General features: G+C 39.7%; 1 protein-coding gene across 3 annotated transcripts in view; it reads left to right on the top strand.

Moving 5' to 3' along the window:
* Positions 1-17,359, top strand: part of EPB41L4A (erythrocyte membrane protein band 4.1 like 4A) — a 249,755-nt gene that overhangs the window by 96,336 nt on the left and 136,060 nt on the right. For all 3 annotated transcript variants that reach the window (XM_045837932.1, XM_045837933.1, XM_045837931.1), the window contains exon 2: positions 4,249-4,353. In XM_045837932.1, coding sequence (XP_045693888.1) covers positions 4,249-4,353 — 105 coding nt within the window. The remainder of the gene's footprint in view (positions 1-4,248; positions 4,354-17,359) is intronic.

Here is a 17,359-nt window from a genome sequence, read left to right as displayed (position 1 = left end):
TTATTGTTACTCCTTATCACAGTTGATTCCACCTCTGGATGAGTGAGTTCTTAATATTTCCTTCACCTTTGCATCACTTACTCAGAAGTCAGAGTCCTTGGCTGAAACCAGGTCATGTGTCACCACTCAGCTGCCAGGTGTTAGGGAGTCTGGATCCTGCCTCCACCAAGACTCACAAAGTAGGAATCCTCTCCAAATAGGGAGGGAGCTTGATATTACACCCACAACAAAAGAACTAAAATGGGAAATTCTCTATTAAGAATATTTGACACGAGAAACTCTTTTAATATTATTCATACATGAAAGAACAAAAACCATGTAATCATTTCAGATTCCCATAAAGAAATTGATAACATTATCACCCATTCTTGATTAAAAATCAGAACAGAACAAAACAAAACAAACAAGAAGACCAAAAAGCAGGAATAAAAAGAAACTTTTATTTGATAAAGGGTATATACAAAGGATTAGGGTGCAGTCATTCTAATACTTAGTGGTGAAATTTTAGAAGTAATTCTATTCAAGTCTAGAAAAAGAGATGAATGTTCTCACAACTCATTCATTTTTTATTGAGGCCTCAGCCAATGCAGTAAGAAAAAGAAAGAAGTGTGGAGGAGGCATTCTGAAATGGAAAAACTAGAACATTTACTCTTTGAAAAGACTCCATAGGCAAACTCTTTTTTTTAAAAAAGATTTTATTTATTTATTTTTAGAGAGAAGAAGGGAGGGAGAGAGAGAAGGAGATAAACATTGATGTGTGAGAGAAACATCAATCAGTTGCCTCTCACACACCCCAGGCGTGTGCCCTGCCTGGGAATCAAACCAGCGACCTTTCACTTTGTGGGATGACCCCCATCCAACTGAGCCACACCAGTCAGGGCCATAGACCAAAACCGTTTTCACTAGCCCTGGCAAGGTAGCTCCATTGTGGTTTCGATTTCTGGTCAGGGTACATACAAGGAGCAACCAATGAACGCATAAATAAGTGGAAGAACAAATCAATGTTTTTCTCTTTCTCTAACATCAAGGGGAAAAAACAACTCTTCACTAATATGAATTTATCAAGATGACTAGGAAATAGACCAATGTAATACAGTCAGTTGCTTCCAATACACTAGCAATAGCCATTCAGAAAGTAATATAAGGTATAACTAAAACTATTAAATACCTAAGAATAAGCCTATATTAGTTTACTATTGCTGTGTAACAGCTTACCACAAGTTGGAGGCTTAAGCGTACCCCTATTTATTCTGTAGGTCAGAAGTCTGTGATGGTGTGGCTGGGTTCCCTGCTCATTCTCTTGACCGAAATCAAGGCATTGGTCAGCTGGGCTTTTATCTGAAGGCTCTAAGGAAGAATCTGCTTCTAGACTCAGGTTGTTAGCAAAACCCCATTCCTGTGATTGTAGGACTGAGGTTCCCATTTTCTTACTGGCTGTCAGCTGGGTTCCACTCTCAGCTCCTTACGGCTGTTCGCACTGCTTTCTCATATGGCCCCCTTCGTCTTCCCAGTGGCAAGCACCTGTGCAGGTGTTCTCATGCTTTGAATGCCTTACTTCCCCTCTGCCTTTCTCTTTTGTTGGAGTAATTGCTTTGCTTGTAAGGTCCCAAGTGATCAGGGCAGATATACTCCGATAAGTCCCTATATTAAGGCCAACTGTGACATATAACCCCATCACAGGGGTGATATTTATCATACTGATTCCAGGGATTAGAGCAGGATATATTTTGGGGGTGGGAACCATTTTATAAATTCTGCCTTCCACAGTGCCCAAGTAGAATTTTATAAGACCTGCATGAAAAAAAGTATAAAACTTCCTTGAAGGCTATGAAAGAAAACCATATGGGTTTTACTTTGTAAATATCATGTCCCACCAAGTCTGTCAATTAAATTTAGTTCATCAGATTTCCCAACAGAATTGTTTATTAAATTGGTAAGCTGTTTCTCAACTTGCTCTAGTAGAGAAAAATGTCTAAAAATTTACAATTTTGAAAAAGAATGCTGGATATCAACAAATTAAACTACCATAACTCATTAAAATCTTAGAGGATTGGTTGAGGAATAATCATATGGGAATAATCCCATAATTACATGGGATATAATGAGGGTTCATTTAGTAGATGATAAAGTTGTTACAAATCCAAAGAAATGATGGCCTTTCTGGTAAAAAATGGTGCAGTTGTCTGTCCACTTGGAAACAAAATTAGGCTCTTATCACAAGCACAAAAATAATCTTTAGACAGTGTGAAGAGCTAGCTATACTAAATAAAATTGTGTTAGAAGTACTTAGTAGAATTTGCTCATAAACTTTGGGTTAGTTAGAGAATGCCTAACCCAAATTCGAGGAAATGCAATTGATGAGCAAGCACATGATAGAGCAGTTACCTCCTTCCCCTTTATTCGCTCAATCAGATTGGAAAAATTTTGTTGAATCCAAATTTTGGCAAGGGTGTGGGGAAACATACTCTCATCGAATGAATTGTAATGGTGTTTTGGCAGTGCCTATTGTAATTTTAAGTATGCGTAGCTTTCACATGAGTAATTTGTAGATTTTTACCCTAGCTGAAGGCATTGGTACTGAGCACAAAGATGTATTTACTCGATGTGGCATTGTTATTATGCCAATGACCTGAAAAAGTCTATCGTGGAGGTGTTTTTTGTTTATAAATCTAATGGATTTTGAAAAGGGACCAATTAAGTTCAGCCAAGAGAAATTAGAGGAAAACAAAATACCTGTGGGATTTGAAATAAGAACTATTTTCTTCCAATGTGTGCTTTTATCACCCATTTTATTATACATTTAATTAAAACATTTCTCTTATGTTACCAATTCATTTTCTAAAAACAGTGCAGTATTGAGTACTCACGTACAGGAGTAAGCATGCAACATTAAGTCTCTGGGAGAAAACTGACACTGAGCCCTGCTTCATTAACACAATGTGTGACTTCTTGGGGACTTTTTTTTTACTACCCTGTAATAGCTGCCAATGATGGGCAAAACAAAGGAAATGCCTGTAATCTCTGTGTATACCATTGACATGGATTATTATCAAGATGAATGTGGTATGTGGAATAGTGCTTGCTGGTTAAATGTTTATCTCATAGGTGTGAATAATTGCTATTTAAGCTATTAGATGATAACAATCTTAATTTCAAGAATCTGTGTATGTAGTGGGAGGGGGAGAAGAGAGATGAGATTTTTATATAGGTGTCAGCTTTTACAGAGCAGCCCAGGGGAATGTTTTCTTCATGTTTTTGCTTATGTGAAAGAGATACAGTAAATGATTTTTGATAGGGCTTTTCAGAATGTTAAAATTTACATCTTTAACCTATGAGTTTATTAGTTGAGGATTGAAAATAAAAGTCTTGGCTATTGTTATTTAAAATTTTATGTCTTCTTTATTAATTGTGAGAGTAACTAGTTAAATGGCTTAAAGTAAAAGATTATGGGGTTTTTAACTAAAATGTGTTTTTTGATGAATTTATTAGATGCTCTTTATATAAGAGATTCTTTTTTTAAAATCATCACTTGAGGATATTTTTAAAGATTGTAGAGAGAGAGGAAGGGCGCAGGGAGGGAGAGGGAGAGAGGGAGAAAGAGAAACATCAGTGTGAGAGAGAAACATCTGTTGGTTGCCTCCTGTATTCGCACCCTGACCAGGGATTGAATCCTCTGTTTAGACATGAGCCCTGACAGGGGATCAAACCTGCAACCTTCTGGTGTAGGGGACCAAGCTCCAACCAGCTGGTCAACCCAACCAGGGCTATAAAAGATTCTTTTTTAAAAACAGTTAATCTTTATTGTATTTTTTCCATTGCCATTTAGACCCCTTCACTCGCTTCTCCCCAGCAATCACCACACTGTTGTCTATGGCCATGACTCCTTTTTCCTTTTTGCTCAATCCCACCCCCTAACTCCCCCCACCCCACTAGTTGTCATCCTGCTGTCCATCAAAAATTTTGTCCTGAAGATAATTTTTAATTCCATAAGAAAATAACTTTATATTAATTTAAAACCCACTACAATTTTAAGATTGTTTTCCAAAGCAATTTCTTTAATATACTTTACTTAAAAACCCCTTTTCCTTTGTAACTGAGGCAACACTTAATAGAGAGAACTGTGGGCTAATAAAATTGCTCCTGTTGTGAGCAAAGCTAATAAAAGATGAGAACTGTGACTGTGTCCCCCTGAGAATGACAAAACACCTTGTTAAAAAATAAAGATAAAGCTGTGCATTGTTTTTGCAGAAGTCAACGAAAGGTTCCGTTGTCCTTGACCATGTATTCCGTCACGTAAACCTTGTGGAGATAGATTATTTCGGGCTGCGATACTGTGACAGAAGCCATCAGACAGTGAGTACAATGACTCCGTATTAAATCTTTCTGGTTTTAAATTTCACTCTGCCTCTGGTCTTTCTTGCTGTGGTTTAGGAGGTTAGGGTCCTTATAAATGAGAATGACTTGGAAAACCTTAAACATGTTTTCCCTTGCTAATTTCTTTGAGTTCTTTTTCTTTTGCCAAACGTCTGCAGAGCTGCAGGATTCACAACTCACATATGTGTGCTGCTCTTTACACGTGGCTTACCCGGCTTTCATTTTCGCAACCATAGCGAGTACTTTCCATTTGTGCTGTTAGGACTAAGTAAACCAAGTAATGTGTTAGGAGGCAAGTGGCTGGTATCTTGAAGTGACAGATGTTACTATCTTTTAAGAAAGTGAATGGTAAAAGAGAAGGAATACGTACAGTGTAAAAAGGTGGCTAAATTTTAGGAGTGGAACAAGCAAGTATGAAGTAAAATAAGTAGAAGCTTTTATTCATGAGCTTGATGGAGTTAGGGTAGTAAAGGTAACCAAGCTTTTGCTGTCTGATGTCACCTGTTCACAAGGGTTTGACTCAGAACTTCTTCCTGACTGTTGCGTGACAGTTACTAAGAAACTCACTATATTGGTTAGTATGGATTGTTTGTGGTTATAAGGCTGAGAAGCTGTTTCTTAGATGATAAACAGAGGACAGACTTTAGAGGTCATGGTTTTGAGGTACAAAAGGATATTTATTATTGACCTTTGTTTTAGTCTAAGAAAGATCTAAAGCCCTAATAGACATATGCTTACCTAAAAATACCCTAATTGACTTAGCTTTTATTTTTCAGGCTGCTTACTTCTTGTTGAAATAAAATGTTGGTTCTTCTTCCTTCATCAGTTCTTCCAGCCTCCACTGGGTCATCTTTGGTCTGTCAGTCCAGTGAGGGACATGATTGGCTGAGTGGTGTTTCTCTGCCCAGGTCTCAGTAATGTGCTCAGATGAGAAGAGGCAGGCAAATGGAATGTTATTGATGGTCATAAGTTGTGATTTTTCTTGAGCTAGTTTCACAACCTGTTCTGTTTCGTAGGAGGATTTCACAAAGTAGGAATAAAAAGTTGGGTGTGTTGGTTAGCTTTCCATAGCAAGGAATAGTTTTCTAAAGGCAAGTAGTCATTAATGCACACTTCAAAGGAGGGGAATGGCATATGCAGAAGTTCGCTGAATTCTGTCCCATACAGGCCGTGCATCAGTGCAGCAGAATTGTAAATCTATACTGAAGATTAGATTGAAGGCTGTTGAAGAGATCTTGCATTATATTCATGTTTTTGAAATAACATTTTTTCCTAGCAGAAAAAAATGTAGTTTCCTCATCTTATCTCATATGTCAGACCTTGCCTGGAAAGACTGACTGTCTTGCTAAAATTATATAGACCGTATCTTTTTTTTCTTTCCAAAGGGGAGGAAAATGTGACAAGCTGGAGCATTTCAAACAAAGGCCTGTATCTTTACAAGAGAATTACCAGTTGGTATTGATGGTTTATTCAGAGTTTTCTAGGGCTTATATTAAAACCAAAAAAATTTTTGTTCTTACCTTTATTCCTAAAACTTGGCATTTGTGATAGTGTTTATAATACAAGTGTTTTAGGAGAGGGTAAATCACACAATTAGAAGGGGAAAGCGCTTAAGTAATTTTTTTATTCAGGTGTGTAAATCACATGAAAAAATGAATTTTTTTACCTCTTGTTTTTTTTCTGGTGAATTCAGATAAAACAGAGGTGATTTGTAAACATTGTGTAGTCTTTGCATGTTCAGGTGTCTGACTGTCTTATGTCCTTTTTAACTGTGGGAAGGCATGAGAATAAGGTCATGAAAACTTGCCCTTCCTCCAGGTAACCCTTTCATCACAGCCTACAGTTCTGGGGGACTGACAGAGCCTGGCTGGGTACGAGCACGTGCTTCCATTCCTGACTCACTCCTCTTGGGTGCTGATGCAGAATTCCGGATTTCTCTCAAGAGCAGCTCAGGCAGGCTTCTCGCTGCGGAAGGGCACCTGCCCAAGGCACAACTTGACATTTCTAGGGAAGTTGTTGATAAACCCAAATTCATTTTTTCCATCTTTTCTCTATATTAGTAGGAGCAGCCCTGCATATACCATAGTTACGTAATGTAAGTATCTCATAGTTACTTCAGTTAAATGTGCATTTAAGGAATAACTTTATGCTGGGGAGGCACAAGGCGTGGTAAAAAATACTTGCCTTAAAAATAGAGAGTAATGATTTCCATAAGTGCACATTACTGTCCATTAGATTGGATTTTGTGTGTTGCTTTGTGTTTTTTAGTGTCCTAACATTTAGTTTTAATAGGGAATGCCTGTGTAACAATCTATAGTGTAATTAAGATCTGCATAGAGAAGACTTTGAGGCTCTAAGAAGGACCCCTTAGGTCTACCCTTTAGGCAAATAGAAAGAGAAAGTGGGATGAGCTCTGGCTGATAAAAGGGAATGAAAATTAACAAGAAAAGAAGAGATGGCTCACTTGTCCACGAAAAGCCCTAGGCTCTCCCTTCCATTAACAAATGATCATGCCTTGGGGGTATGCCTCAAACACTGGTCAGGATGGGGAGTGGGGTGGGTCTGAGTAACCTGCAGCACTGCTAGTCAGCCAGTTATGGTCAAAATATAAGTGTGCAAAATATAAGCAAGTGAGTTGGACTGGTAGTGGCTGAAAGGTCAGGGAGGGCTTTATGTGTACATTGGAGATTTAGTGCATGTTGTCTGAGAAGGTAGGCAGCTACCCGAGAACCTGATGAACATGTGCCTAAGAGAGATGGAGCTCACACAGCAGGGAACCTGTCTGCCCTGGAGGATCACAGACAGCTCATCATTACCCATCACTGTCATTGTCATCAGTGTACTAGGTGCTATTGAAGATTTTCCATATGTTGTCATTGCATGCTTAGAAAACCTGTACAAGTTTGGTTTTATTATCCTACCATTAGAGATGAAGAAACAGAAGCTAAAAAGGTTAAGCAACTTCCCCAAGGCCGCATAACTATCAAGTACGAGGACCAGAATTCAAATTCAGGTATTCATGTTTCCAAGACTTTGTGGCCACTATATTGCCCTGACTGGAATGTGTGTAGGGTAAAAAGGCTCTGCATGCTTAGGGTACTAGGGAATTCTCTCTCTCTCTGTGCAATCCCCATATTAATGTTTATTGAGAGGACTTCAGTGGCATTTTATAATCTTACTTCTCAGATTGATCTTGTGGCAAGAAAGTAGTTTATTTTGGCCTTTGTGTAGGAGCTCACGGGTCCTTGAACAATAATTTAATGAATGCCTGATACGGGTAGGTCATGTACTAGAACCTCCTCTCTTTTTCACGGTCTCAGGAGTTCTAGGGAAAGAGAATTTACTGTCTGGATTATTAAATGGAAGAATATGAATTTTATTAAATTGTAACTGGGAAGTTCATGTAGCAAATGCATTGATTCAGGTGTTACCTGTGTGTGAAGAGAAACAGCCAGACAGACCTAAACCTTGTTAGAGCAAACTTCTCTTTAAGGAGTCCAGCTAATGTGATTTGGAATATTCCTAGCACCATCATTTCTTAACTTCACCTCTCAGGTGGGGTCTGTTAACAGGATCTCTAGAAAATAAAAACAGTTCTCCATGAAGACACATTTATTGAGACTGAATCCACACAGTGCTGCATGTGTTAACCCAGGCGTACTTCTGTGAAGCAATCTATTAAAACTGCACCACGAAGTTCACATTCTTGCAGTTCCTCTTCCTAAAGAGAAACGTGAAAGCATTTAGTCTGGGCATAGAGCCTGCTTTCTGTCCTGCTCTGGCCCCTGTCATCAGGTTCTTTCTTTATCCGGCTGGTCTGCATGGGGGAGGCAGTTCTGTTATGTCAGGGCCTTGGTTTGACTTAGAGAAAATTCTAAGCATCGATTTAAGGTGGATGTGAAGCAGTCTGTCACAGGGATTATAAGAACACACATGGGAGTCAGAGACATCCAGATGTGTCTGATGGTCCTGCCGCTTATTAGTTGTTAATGTTTAAAATTCTCTGAAAGTACTGATCATTAATCTAAAGCAGTGGAGCATTCAAAAAGTTTGCTCTCTCCAGGCATTCTAGTACTACGTCTCACCAGTTTAGTTGCCAGCTCAGCAGGAACACCTCTTGTTCTCCTCACGGTATATGATGCAGCAGCTCAGCTTGGTATGTCTTTTTTTTTTTTTTTAAGATTTTATTTTATCTATCTTTAGAGAGGAAAGGGAGGGAGATAAGAGAGAGAGAGAGAAATATCAATGTGTGGTTGCTGGGGGTCATGCCCTGCAACCCAGGAATGTATCCTGACTGGGAATCAAACCTGCGACACTTTGGTTCGCAGCCCGTGCTCAATCCACTGAGCTACGCCAGCCAGGGCTTGGTGTGTTTTTACTTTGAGAGGGTACCAGCTCTCTCTGTGCTCTGTGTCCTACTTGCTAGCATCTGTGAACATGCACTTTGCAAAACAAAAGGGACTTTGTAGATGTGATTAAATTAAGGATTTTATAATGGTGGAATTATCTTGGATTGATTGGGTGTGGGGGGCTCTGCCTACAGGTGCGCCCCCACCCCCACCGTCTGCCACAGATGAGAATAAGTCTACCAAGACATGATCTGCTTGGGGAGGAAAGGTGGCAGATCTCTCAAAGGAGAAGGGCCAGGAGCCTGTTCCTCAATGGGCTTTTTTTATTGGGGTCAGTTTGCACAGGAATGCAGGTAAAGGTCATCAATCATTGTCAGGCAGTAAGGATCAAATAATAGATAGCATACAAAGAACTATGAGGGCTTATTCTGTGTCAGGAGCAGTTAGCTAAAGGGCTGTAAAACTTTGGGAAGCAAACTCATTCTGTGCTGGGACCTCTATCATTTAAATTGAGGGTATTCTTAGCAGAGCAGGTTTCACAGGATTTTATGCATTCTTTCTTAGGTCTGATTGCCCAGAGAACCCACCCTTTCCAGCACACGGCTGCACCACCCTCTGGCATTGTTTCAGGCATAAGTCAGGCAAGGGAGGTAAGGCAGCCAAAAGATTAGGAAACTTCTCGCAGACACAATGAGGACTCAGGCTATGTCAGAGTTGAGGGGCGAGGGTCCATCACCCCCTCTTTCTGTAGCCCCCCAAGTCCTACCCTGAGGGTCCCTTTGTGGCCATGCCTCTCTTAGGTTGTCCCTCTCTTGAGGAATCTTACCCATCATTGGCTAATTAGTCATCCACCAGCAGGGTGAAGTAAAAGGGGGCAGAGGTAGCACCCCTGCCAGGGAGATAAGCTTTGTCTCCTTACTGGCTTATAGTCCCAAGGTCTCTCACTCAGCCTTAGTCATGGGGGGTTATAGCTTCTAAAACCAGGCAGGGCAGTTCCCAACCATCAAGTAATATCAGTGTAATTTCAAATGTTCTTATACATGAAAGAGGGAGGCAGGAGAATCAAAGAGGGGATGTGACAATAAAAGCAGAGGTCAGAGTCATGCATTTACTGGAAGGGGGCCTTGATCCAAGGGATGTGGTAGCCTCTAGAAGCTGGAAAAGGTGAGGGATTGCGTTCTCTCTGGATCCTCTGGAAAAAACACAGCCCCACCTGCACTTCAATTTTAGCCTAGGGTCTTAGTCACTTCAGGATGCTGTAACAATTTGCCATGGACTGGGTGACTTAAACAAGAAACACTTATTTCCTGTAGCCTGGAGGATGGAAATCGGAGGTCAGAGGTCCAGTATGGTTGGGTCCTGGTGTGAGTCCTCTTTCAGGTTACAGACAACTGACTTGCTGTATAACTTTACATGGTAAAAAGAGAGCTCTTTGGCCTTTTCTTATGGCTCTACTCTCTGACCTCATTACCTCTTAAAGGTCCCAGTTCCCAATTCTGTCACATTGGGATTAGGGTTTGAACATAGGAACTTTGTGGGGGACACAAATAGCCTGTTGCACCAAGTGAGACCATCTCGGACTTCTGTCCCTTGGACTTGTAAGATGATGAATTTCTGTTAATAGCAACAGAAATTTATACAAGGGGGACCCCCTCCCCCAATATACAAAATTGTGTATTTATCCTTACATGTTTAAACTTCAGTCACCTTCAAAGTACTCTCCATTTGATGCAATTCACCTATTGAAAATTTTTTCCACTACTCAAAACAGTTTTTGAACTTAACAGTTTCTGATGCCTTTGAGTACTTCCGCCATTTTTTTGTTTTACCTCTTCCATATCAACAGAACATTTCCCTTTGAGGACCCAAAGTCACTTGAGGTAAGATCAGGTGAACTGGGAAGGTGGGGCATGGGATCATGCCATTTTGGATCAAAAGCTGCAGAACACTGAGTGCAGTGTAGGCAGGCATGATCATAAATCACCCATCATGAAATGGGCAGATACATGGAAAGAGTCTCCCCTCCCCTCCCCTCTTCTCCCCTCCCTACCTGGCCAGGGCAGGTTTATTCTTGATTCTCTTACACTCTACCTGGGTATAGGCTCACACATTTAATGTTGTCTCTCCTGGCACTATTTGTCTCTTGAAATAATTTCCTTCAATAATATAAGCTAAACTGTGTGTATGTTTGTATCCCCCTCTCTGCCCCAAATGCTCTGAGTGTTTCTGAGCAAGAATAATCCTCATCCATTGAGCACTAGCAGGCTGGCTCTGCTGTGAGTAATGGTGTTCTTCTTTGCATCCTGATTTATTGTATTTTGTGACCTGAGTGAGATTTTACTTTCTGTAATTTCATGTTCTGGCAGACAGTCATAATGGCTGATAAGATGTGTGTAAATAATATTGTGAGCCCTCTTCCAAAGAAAAAAAGGAAATTTGTCATGCTGGATTATTACAAATTGGAACTTTTACTTTTGGAGGCCTCTTTGAGCATGCGGTGGGGAAACAGGGCAAATAGCGAGAAGCAGAAAGGTTTCCTTCAGTAGCCCTTTGACTTTATGAAGAGCGTCATAAACAGTGCAGCCTCCTGTGAAGACTGGTGACAATGCATGAAAGGGACCTGGGAAAAACTTGAAAAAAAAAACTGGCTGGAGGCTTTTCATGAGTGCAGGGGCCAGAAGGGAATGCATCTCATTTTGCTGCTGTTGAATTAGTATCATTCTTCCCTTGTAATTTCATCTGCTCCATGGTTTAAATTACTCTCTAACAGCACAAATGACCCTAAAATTCATATCTCCAATTCACACATCCCAAGATGCATTATACTGTGTAAAGAATACAAACTCTGCCCCTGGTTGGTGTGCCTCAGTGGATAGAGTTCTGGCCTGTGAACCAAAAAGTTACTGGTTCGATTCCTGGTCAGGGCATATGCCTGGGTTGAGGGCCAGGTCCCCTCCTTGGGGCATGTGAGAGGCAACTGATAATCAGTGTATCTCTTCCACATTAATGTTTTTTTCTCTCTCTTTCTTCTTCCCTACCCTTCTCTTTAAAAGTAAATAAATAAAACCTTTAAAAAATACAGACTCTGGATCCAGGCTGTCTGGAGTCATATACACTCTAGCCCATCAGAGATATCTGTGGAAACGGAAGAGTCTCTTAACTCTCTGTGCTTCAGTCTTCTCATTTATAGGTTGGGAGAGTAGCAGTACCAACTTCAAAGGTGGTAGTTGAGGGTTAAAGAAGTCTATATAAAACACCCAGACTGGTGCTTTAAATTGTGTGGTCAGAGCTCTGGCTGGGTCAGTTGGTTAGAGCAGTGTCCAGATATGCCAAGGTTTTTGGTTCGATCCTTGGTCAGGGTACATGCAAGAATCAACCAATGAATGCATAAATAAGTGGAACAATAAATCAATGTATGTTTGTACCTCTCTCTCACTCTCTCTCTTTTTAAGTTTTTTTTTTTAAGATTTTATTTATTTTTAGAGAGGGAAGGACATAGAGAGAGAGAGAGAAACATCAATGTGCGGTTGCTGGGGGCTGTGGCCTGCAACCCAGGCATGTACCGTGACTGGAATTGAACCTGCGACACTTTGGTTCGCAGCCTGTGCTCAATCCACTGAGCTATGCCAGCCAGGGCTTTCACTCTCTCTCTTAAATCAATAAATTGAAACAAATGTTAAAAAAATGATCTGTGTTAAAAAAATTGGATGGTCAGTACTATGTAAGTGTTAGTCCTTATTATGTTGCTGGGTGTCCCTCAGGTACCTCAAACACAGTGTATTCAGACAGAAGTCATCATCTCCCTGTCCAGACCTGCTCTTTTTCTTATGTTCTTGAGAGTTGTGTTTTTCCAGAATTTTATCTTAAGTTTAATAGATGACAATTTTTGTTTATCATAAATACTGACATTGTAGAATCTGTCACATTACTGCTAAATATATTCAATGATTTGGTATATCAATAATTTTGTACTCATCAACCTTTAAAATAATACCCATGAGGAAACTTTTTGTTAAGTCAGAATTTTTTTTTGCCCTGGTCTGGTAGTTTAGTTGTTTAGAACATTGTCCAATACACGAAGGGTGCAGGTATGCTGCACCTGGTTGGGACACATATGGGAGTCAACCAGTGAATGCATAAATAAGTGGAGCAACAAATCAGTATTTCTTTCTCTTCCTCTCTCTCCCTTTCTTGTATGAATGTTACACTTTCTTCACAAATTTTTCTTATATTTTTATTAGTTTATTTATAACAGTATCATACATGTAAATAGAAGTTTTTAAAGTTTATTTCTGAGACCTTAAGACTCTGCTTGTTATGGGCCTTAAGAGTAGTTATTACCATGGTTATCAGGACACAGTAAATTAAAACAGCAAAATCTTATGATTTTAATAATCATTAAACATAAAATATGAACACTTACTGGAAATGCACCTCTTAATGAAATGAAAGGGGCTTTTTCTTCATTAGCCCATGTACTCTTGAGGATTATAGTATGTTCTTGGAGTAAGATAGGGTCGCGGCAACAGTTTTATTTCTATTTTTTAAAGTAGATATGAGCAATGAGTAGCATAGTTTACTTAATATGTAGATAGAAAAAAAGAAAGAGTTTGATAAAGGAAAATCACTCAATTCCTTCAACTCCTGAGTTATATGCCAGAAATCACACTGATCTGCCATCTAAAAGGATTTTAAATAATCTACGATGTGCCTCAAATGTAATGTAGTTGTCATATTCTTCTCTAAATCTGCTCTTTTTCTTCATTTTATTTTACTGAGGTATAATTGCCATATAACATTTTGTTACTTTCAGGTATACAACATTATTTCATATTTCTATACATTGCAAAATGACCACCACATAAATCTAGTTACCGTCTGTTACTGTATAGTATTTATATTTTTTTGGTAATGAGAACCTTCAAGATTTGCTCTTTTAGCTACTTTTAAATATGTGATACACTATTATTAACTATAGTCACCATGCTGTACGTTACATCCCCATGACTTATTTATTTTATAACCAGAAGTTTTTACCTTTTGACCCCCCACTTCACCTCTTATGTTCCCGACACAAGTGATTTCTCAGACCCCTCATTGGGTCCCCCTTCAATATACTTGAAAGCAGTGAACTCAAAACTGCCTGACTTGCAAATGATTTGTTAATCATTATAGTAGATCAGTTTCACAGTTTTTGGGAAATATATTAAAAATGCTTTACTAATATTTATCAAAAGAGAATTATGCTTATATTCTTCTAATTAAAGGTAAAGACTTATTCCAATTTAATTGGAAAGGATAGGAAAATTAAAAATTGTTAATTTTAACATACCTTTGCCAATACAAGACTTTTGATAGAGTGCTTTTATCTATTCTGTGCTTTATTTATTCATCAGATTTTGGAGCTGCAGAGTTAGTTTATTCATTTTATGGAATATGTCCAATGTAGAGTTCTTTGGCAAAACCAGTCATTAAACCAGTCAGCTAAACCAGCTTGCTTTTCTGTCATTTGTCAATTTAAATAAACATGTTAACGTGCATTCAGCGAAAAGTATTTCACTGTGGAATTTTATTTCTGAGATGGTTAGATGGATAAGGCACAGTGTTTTGTCACTTAGATGAGATAGGCTTTGATTTGTTTTATTCTTATGGTGCTCTTTCTCTAGAACTTTGTGTATGAGGTCTGTCTGGAAGAAGTCCAACCATTGTGAATATAAAAAGAATGGTTTGCGCGTCATCAATGTAACGTGGCAGCCAAGGAGCATGGATTGGAATTTGCCTGTGTGAACAATGATGACTTCACCGTACAAGTCAGTGGGGGCTGTAGATTCCATTGAATGCTCACAGTTTGTACTGTGTGGCCATTGGATTCAAAGTGACTGAGTGAGTAGAGCAATGAATCTGCATCAAGTTTTATATTAAGCTTGAACATTCCTCTGCAGAAACTATTTGCATGATTCAGAAGGCTGCAGCTATGAGCAACTGGTGATTGACAGCTTCATCATGACAGTGCATCTGTTCATGTATCACATCTTGTGCAAAGTTTTTTGATGAAACATCAAATTACCCAGGTGACTCAGCCCCCCTACAGCCCAGATTTGGCACCCCAAGACTTTTGGCTTTTCCCAAAACTAAAATCACCTTTAAGAGAAGAGATTTCAGACCTTTGATGAGATCCCCTCCCTTCCCCTCCCCTCCCTCCCTGACCAGGGCATATTTATTCTTGATTCTCTTACACTCTACCTAGGTATAGGCTCACACATTTAATGTTGTCTCTCCTGGCACTATTTGTCTCTTGAAATAATTTCCTTCAATAATATAAGCTAAACTGTGTATATGTTTGTATCCCCCTCTCTGCCCCAAATGCTCTGAGTGTTTCTGAGCAAAAATAATCCTCATCCATTGAGCACTAGCAGGCTGGCTCTGCTGTGAGTAATGGTGTTCTTCTTTGCATCCTGATTTATTGTATTTTGTGACCTGAGTGAGATTTTACTTTCTGTAATTTCATGTTCTGGCAGACAGTCATAATGGCTGATAAGATGTGTGTAAATAATATCGTGAGCCCTCTTCCAAATTAAAAAAAGGAAGTTTGTCATGCTGGATTCAGAAAAATACGGGGGCAGTTGATGGCGATTTGGAGAACTGTGTGAGGTCCCAAGGTGCTTACTTTGAAGGGGACTGAGGCATCATTGTTCTGAGTACAGTGTTTCTTGTATCTTGTATCTTCTTTAACGAATGCCTTTATTTTTTAATAGTATGTGGCTGGATACTTTCTGGACAGACCTTGTATTTTGATTCTAGCCGGAAATGTAAGTTGCAAGATCATTAAATGAAAATCACCATGCTATCTGCTGCCCTACTGTATAATATAACTGAAATCAAAATAACCCAATTATGCACCCAGATACCATGTTTTTATCACCTTGTCTGATGTTTACCAGAAATATATTTAAGGTAGGAAAAGACAATTTATGGGGTCTTTAGTAAAGGCAACTTTGCCAACATTGGTATTTTAAAATGTTCCTATGTTTCTACTCCCTTGGACTTTGCACAACCCAGGCAGTGTGACATAGAGAGACTGAAATGGGTGAGTGGTGCTTTTCTCCTTTAAATCAGGAAAGGTGGAATTGTGGAAGGGGGTGCATTGGAAAGGAGAATTTGCATCTTAATCTCAGGGCTATTCTTAGGTAGATCAGCTTTAAGACAGACTGCATGGAAGCTGAGGATCTGGGAATTAAGTCCCTTAAAACTGTGTGTTACCTGTGTACCCATCAGGGAGTTCTTGTGTACAATATATATCACTGAGTTGCATGCACATCTGTTTGAGTACCTTACAGAATGCCACCACCATTCTGCTTGCTCAAGTGAGGGTGTCATTCCTCACCTAGTAATCTCTTTCCCCACCATAGCTAACCAGTCACCAAGTCCTGTCAGTTCTTCTTAATAGCTAGAGTGGTTATATAATTCACCATCCAACACAGATTACTTTTGAGAGTGAAAAGAGCCACTGTTAATAACTGAGCTAGGACAGCAGTTGTAAACGGGACTCGTGGTCACTTACTAACCTCTCTGGAATCAGTCTCCATCTCTGAATTCTCTTTTCAGTGCCAGCACATGAGCTTGAATTTCATAATAGTTTTCTGATTGGTCTTCCTGTCTTTGCTCCCGTTCCCTCCAGTGTTTTCCGTACTGCATTTGTAGTTTTCCTTCAGAAAGGCAACTTGAATGGTGACTCCTCTGTGGCTTAAACATTTTTTAATGGATCCCTAAGGGAACATCTCAACTCCTTAACACGGACTCCAAAGTCTTTCAAGATACATAGCCCTTGGTTGCTCCTGAGCTGCTTCTCCTGCAGTGGGACTCTTCAGCCCTCCTCCCTGAATCATGCTCCCCTCAAACCACAATCCAGGTACATTATGGCTACACCTAATACCTGTACTCCTTATTTACAGCACAGTGCCTCAGAGGGATTATTTGCTGCTGCCCCCCACCTGGACACCCTTCTTGTTCTTTTCCCTTTCTCATTTTTAACTGGTTAAATCCCATTCTTCTTACCATGCACTTGAGGTATCTCTGATGCCTCTTTCTTGAGGCATCCTCCCCCAGCTTTCCCTCACTCCCCAGAAAGATTCTAGGCTACCTCCTATTACTTGTTACAAACATCTGCATTGTATTGGCCTGTTGAGTAATGTCCCCCATGTGATTGGAAACTGCTTGAGGGGAGAGATTGTGTACAGTCAATCACTCTATTACCACCTCCTATCACTGCCCACTAAGTGAGCTGTAATGTTAGTGAAGGAAAGAACTCTCACCTAGACAGTGTGTGCTGGGGCGCAGGAAGAGCACTCCTCCCTCCTCTCCTTTCTGTGTCTGTCTGCTGCGTCCTTGCCCTGATGTTGGTTGAGTTTACTGCCTTGTTTCCTTTATGAAAGGCCTCTCCTTTTAATTTAAACTAGATTTGACCTGATTTAAAAAAGAAAAGGCTTTACTGAGATGTTAGAGAGTTAGGTTGGAAATGTGAGAGATTGTAAGGAATTATAGAACTATATTCTCAGTGTGCTGAGGTAGTGTGGTGTGTGGTAGAAGAAAGTGTATGAGCATTTGATTTCAGGTAATGTCACTGGGAACTTTGTGGT

Source organism: Phyllostomus hastatus, unplaced genomic scaffold, assembly GCF_019186645.2.
Source record: "Phyllostomus hastatus isolate PE091 unplaced genomic scaffold, TTU_PhHast_1.1 phas_contig_254, whole genome shotgun sequence".
Taxonomy (NCBI): domain Eukaryota; kingdom Metazoa; phylum Chordata; class Mammalia; order Chiroptera; family Phyllostomidae; genus Phyllostomus; species Phyllostomus hastatus.
The sequence above is the reverse complement of the archived record's forward strand: the minus strand, read 5'-3'. Positions and strand labels throughout refer to the sequence as shown.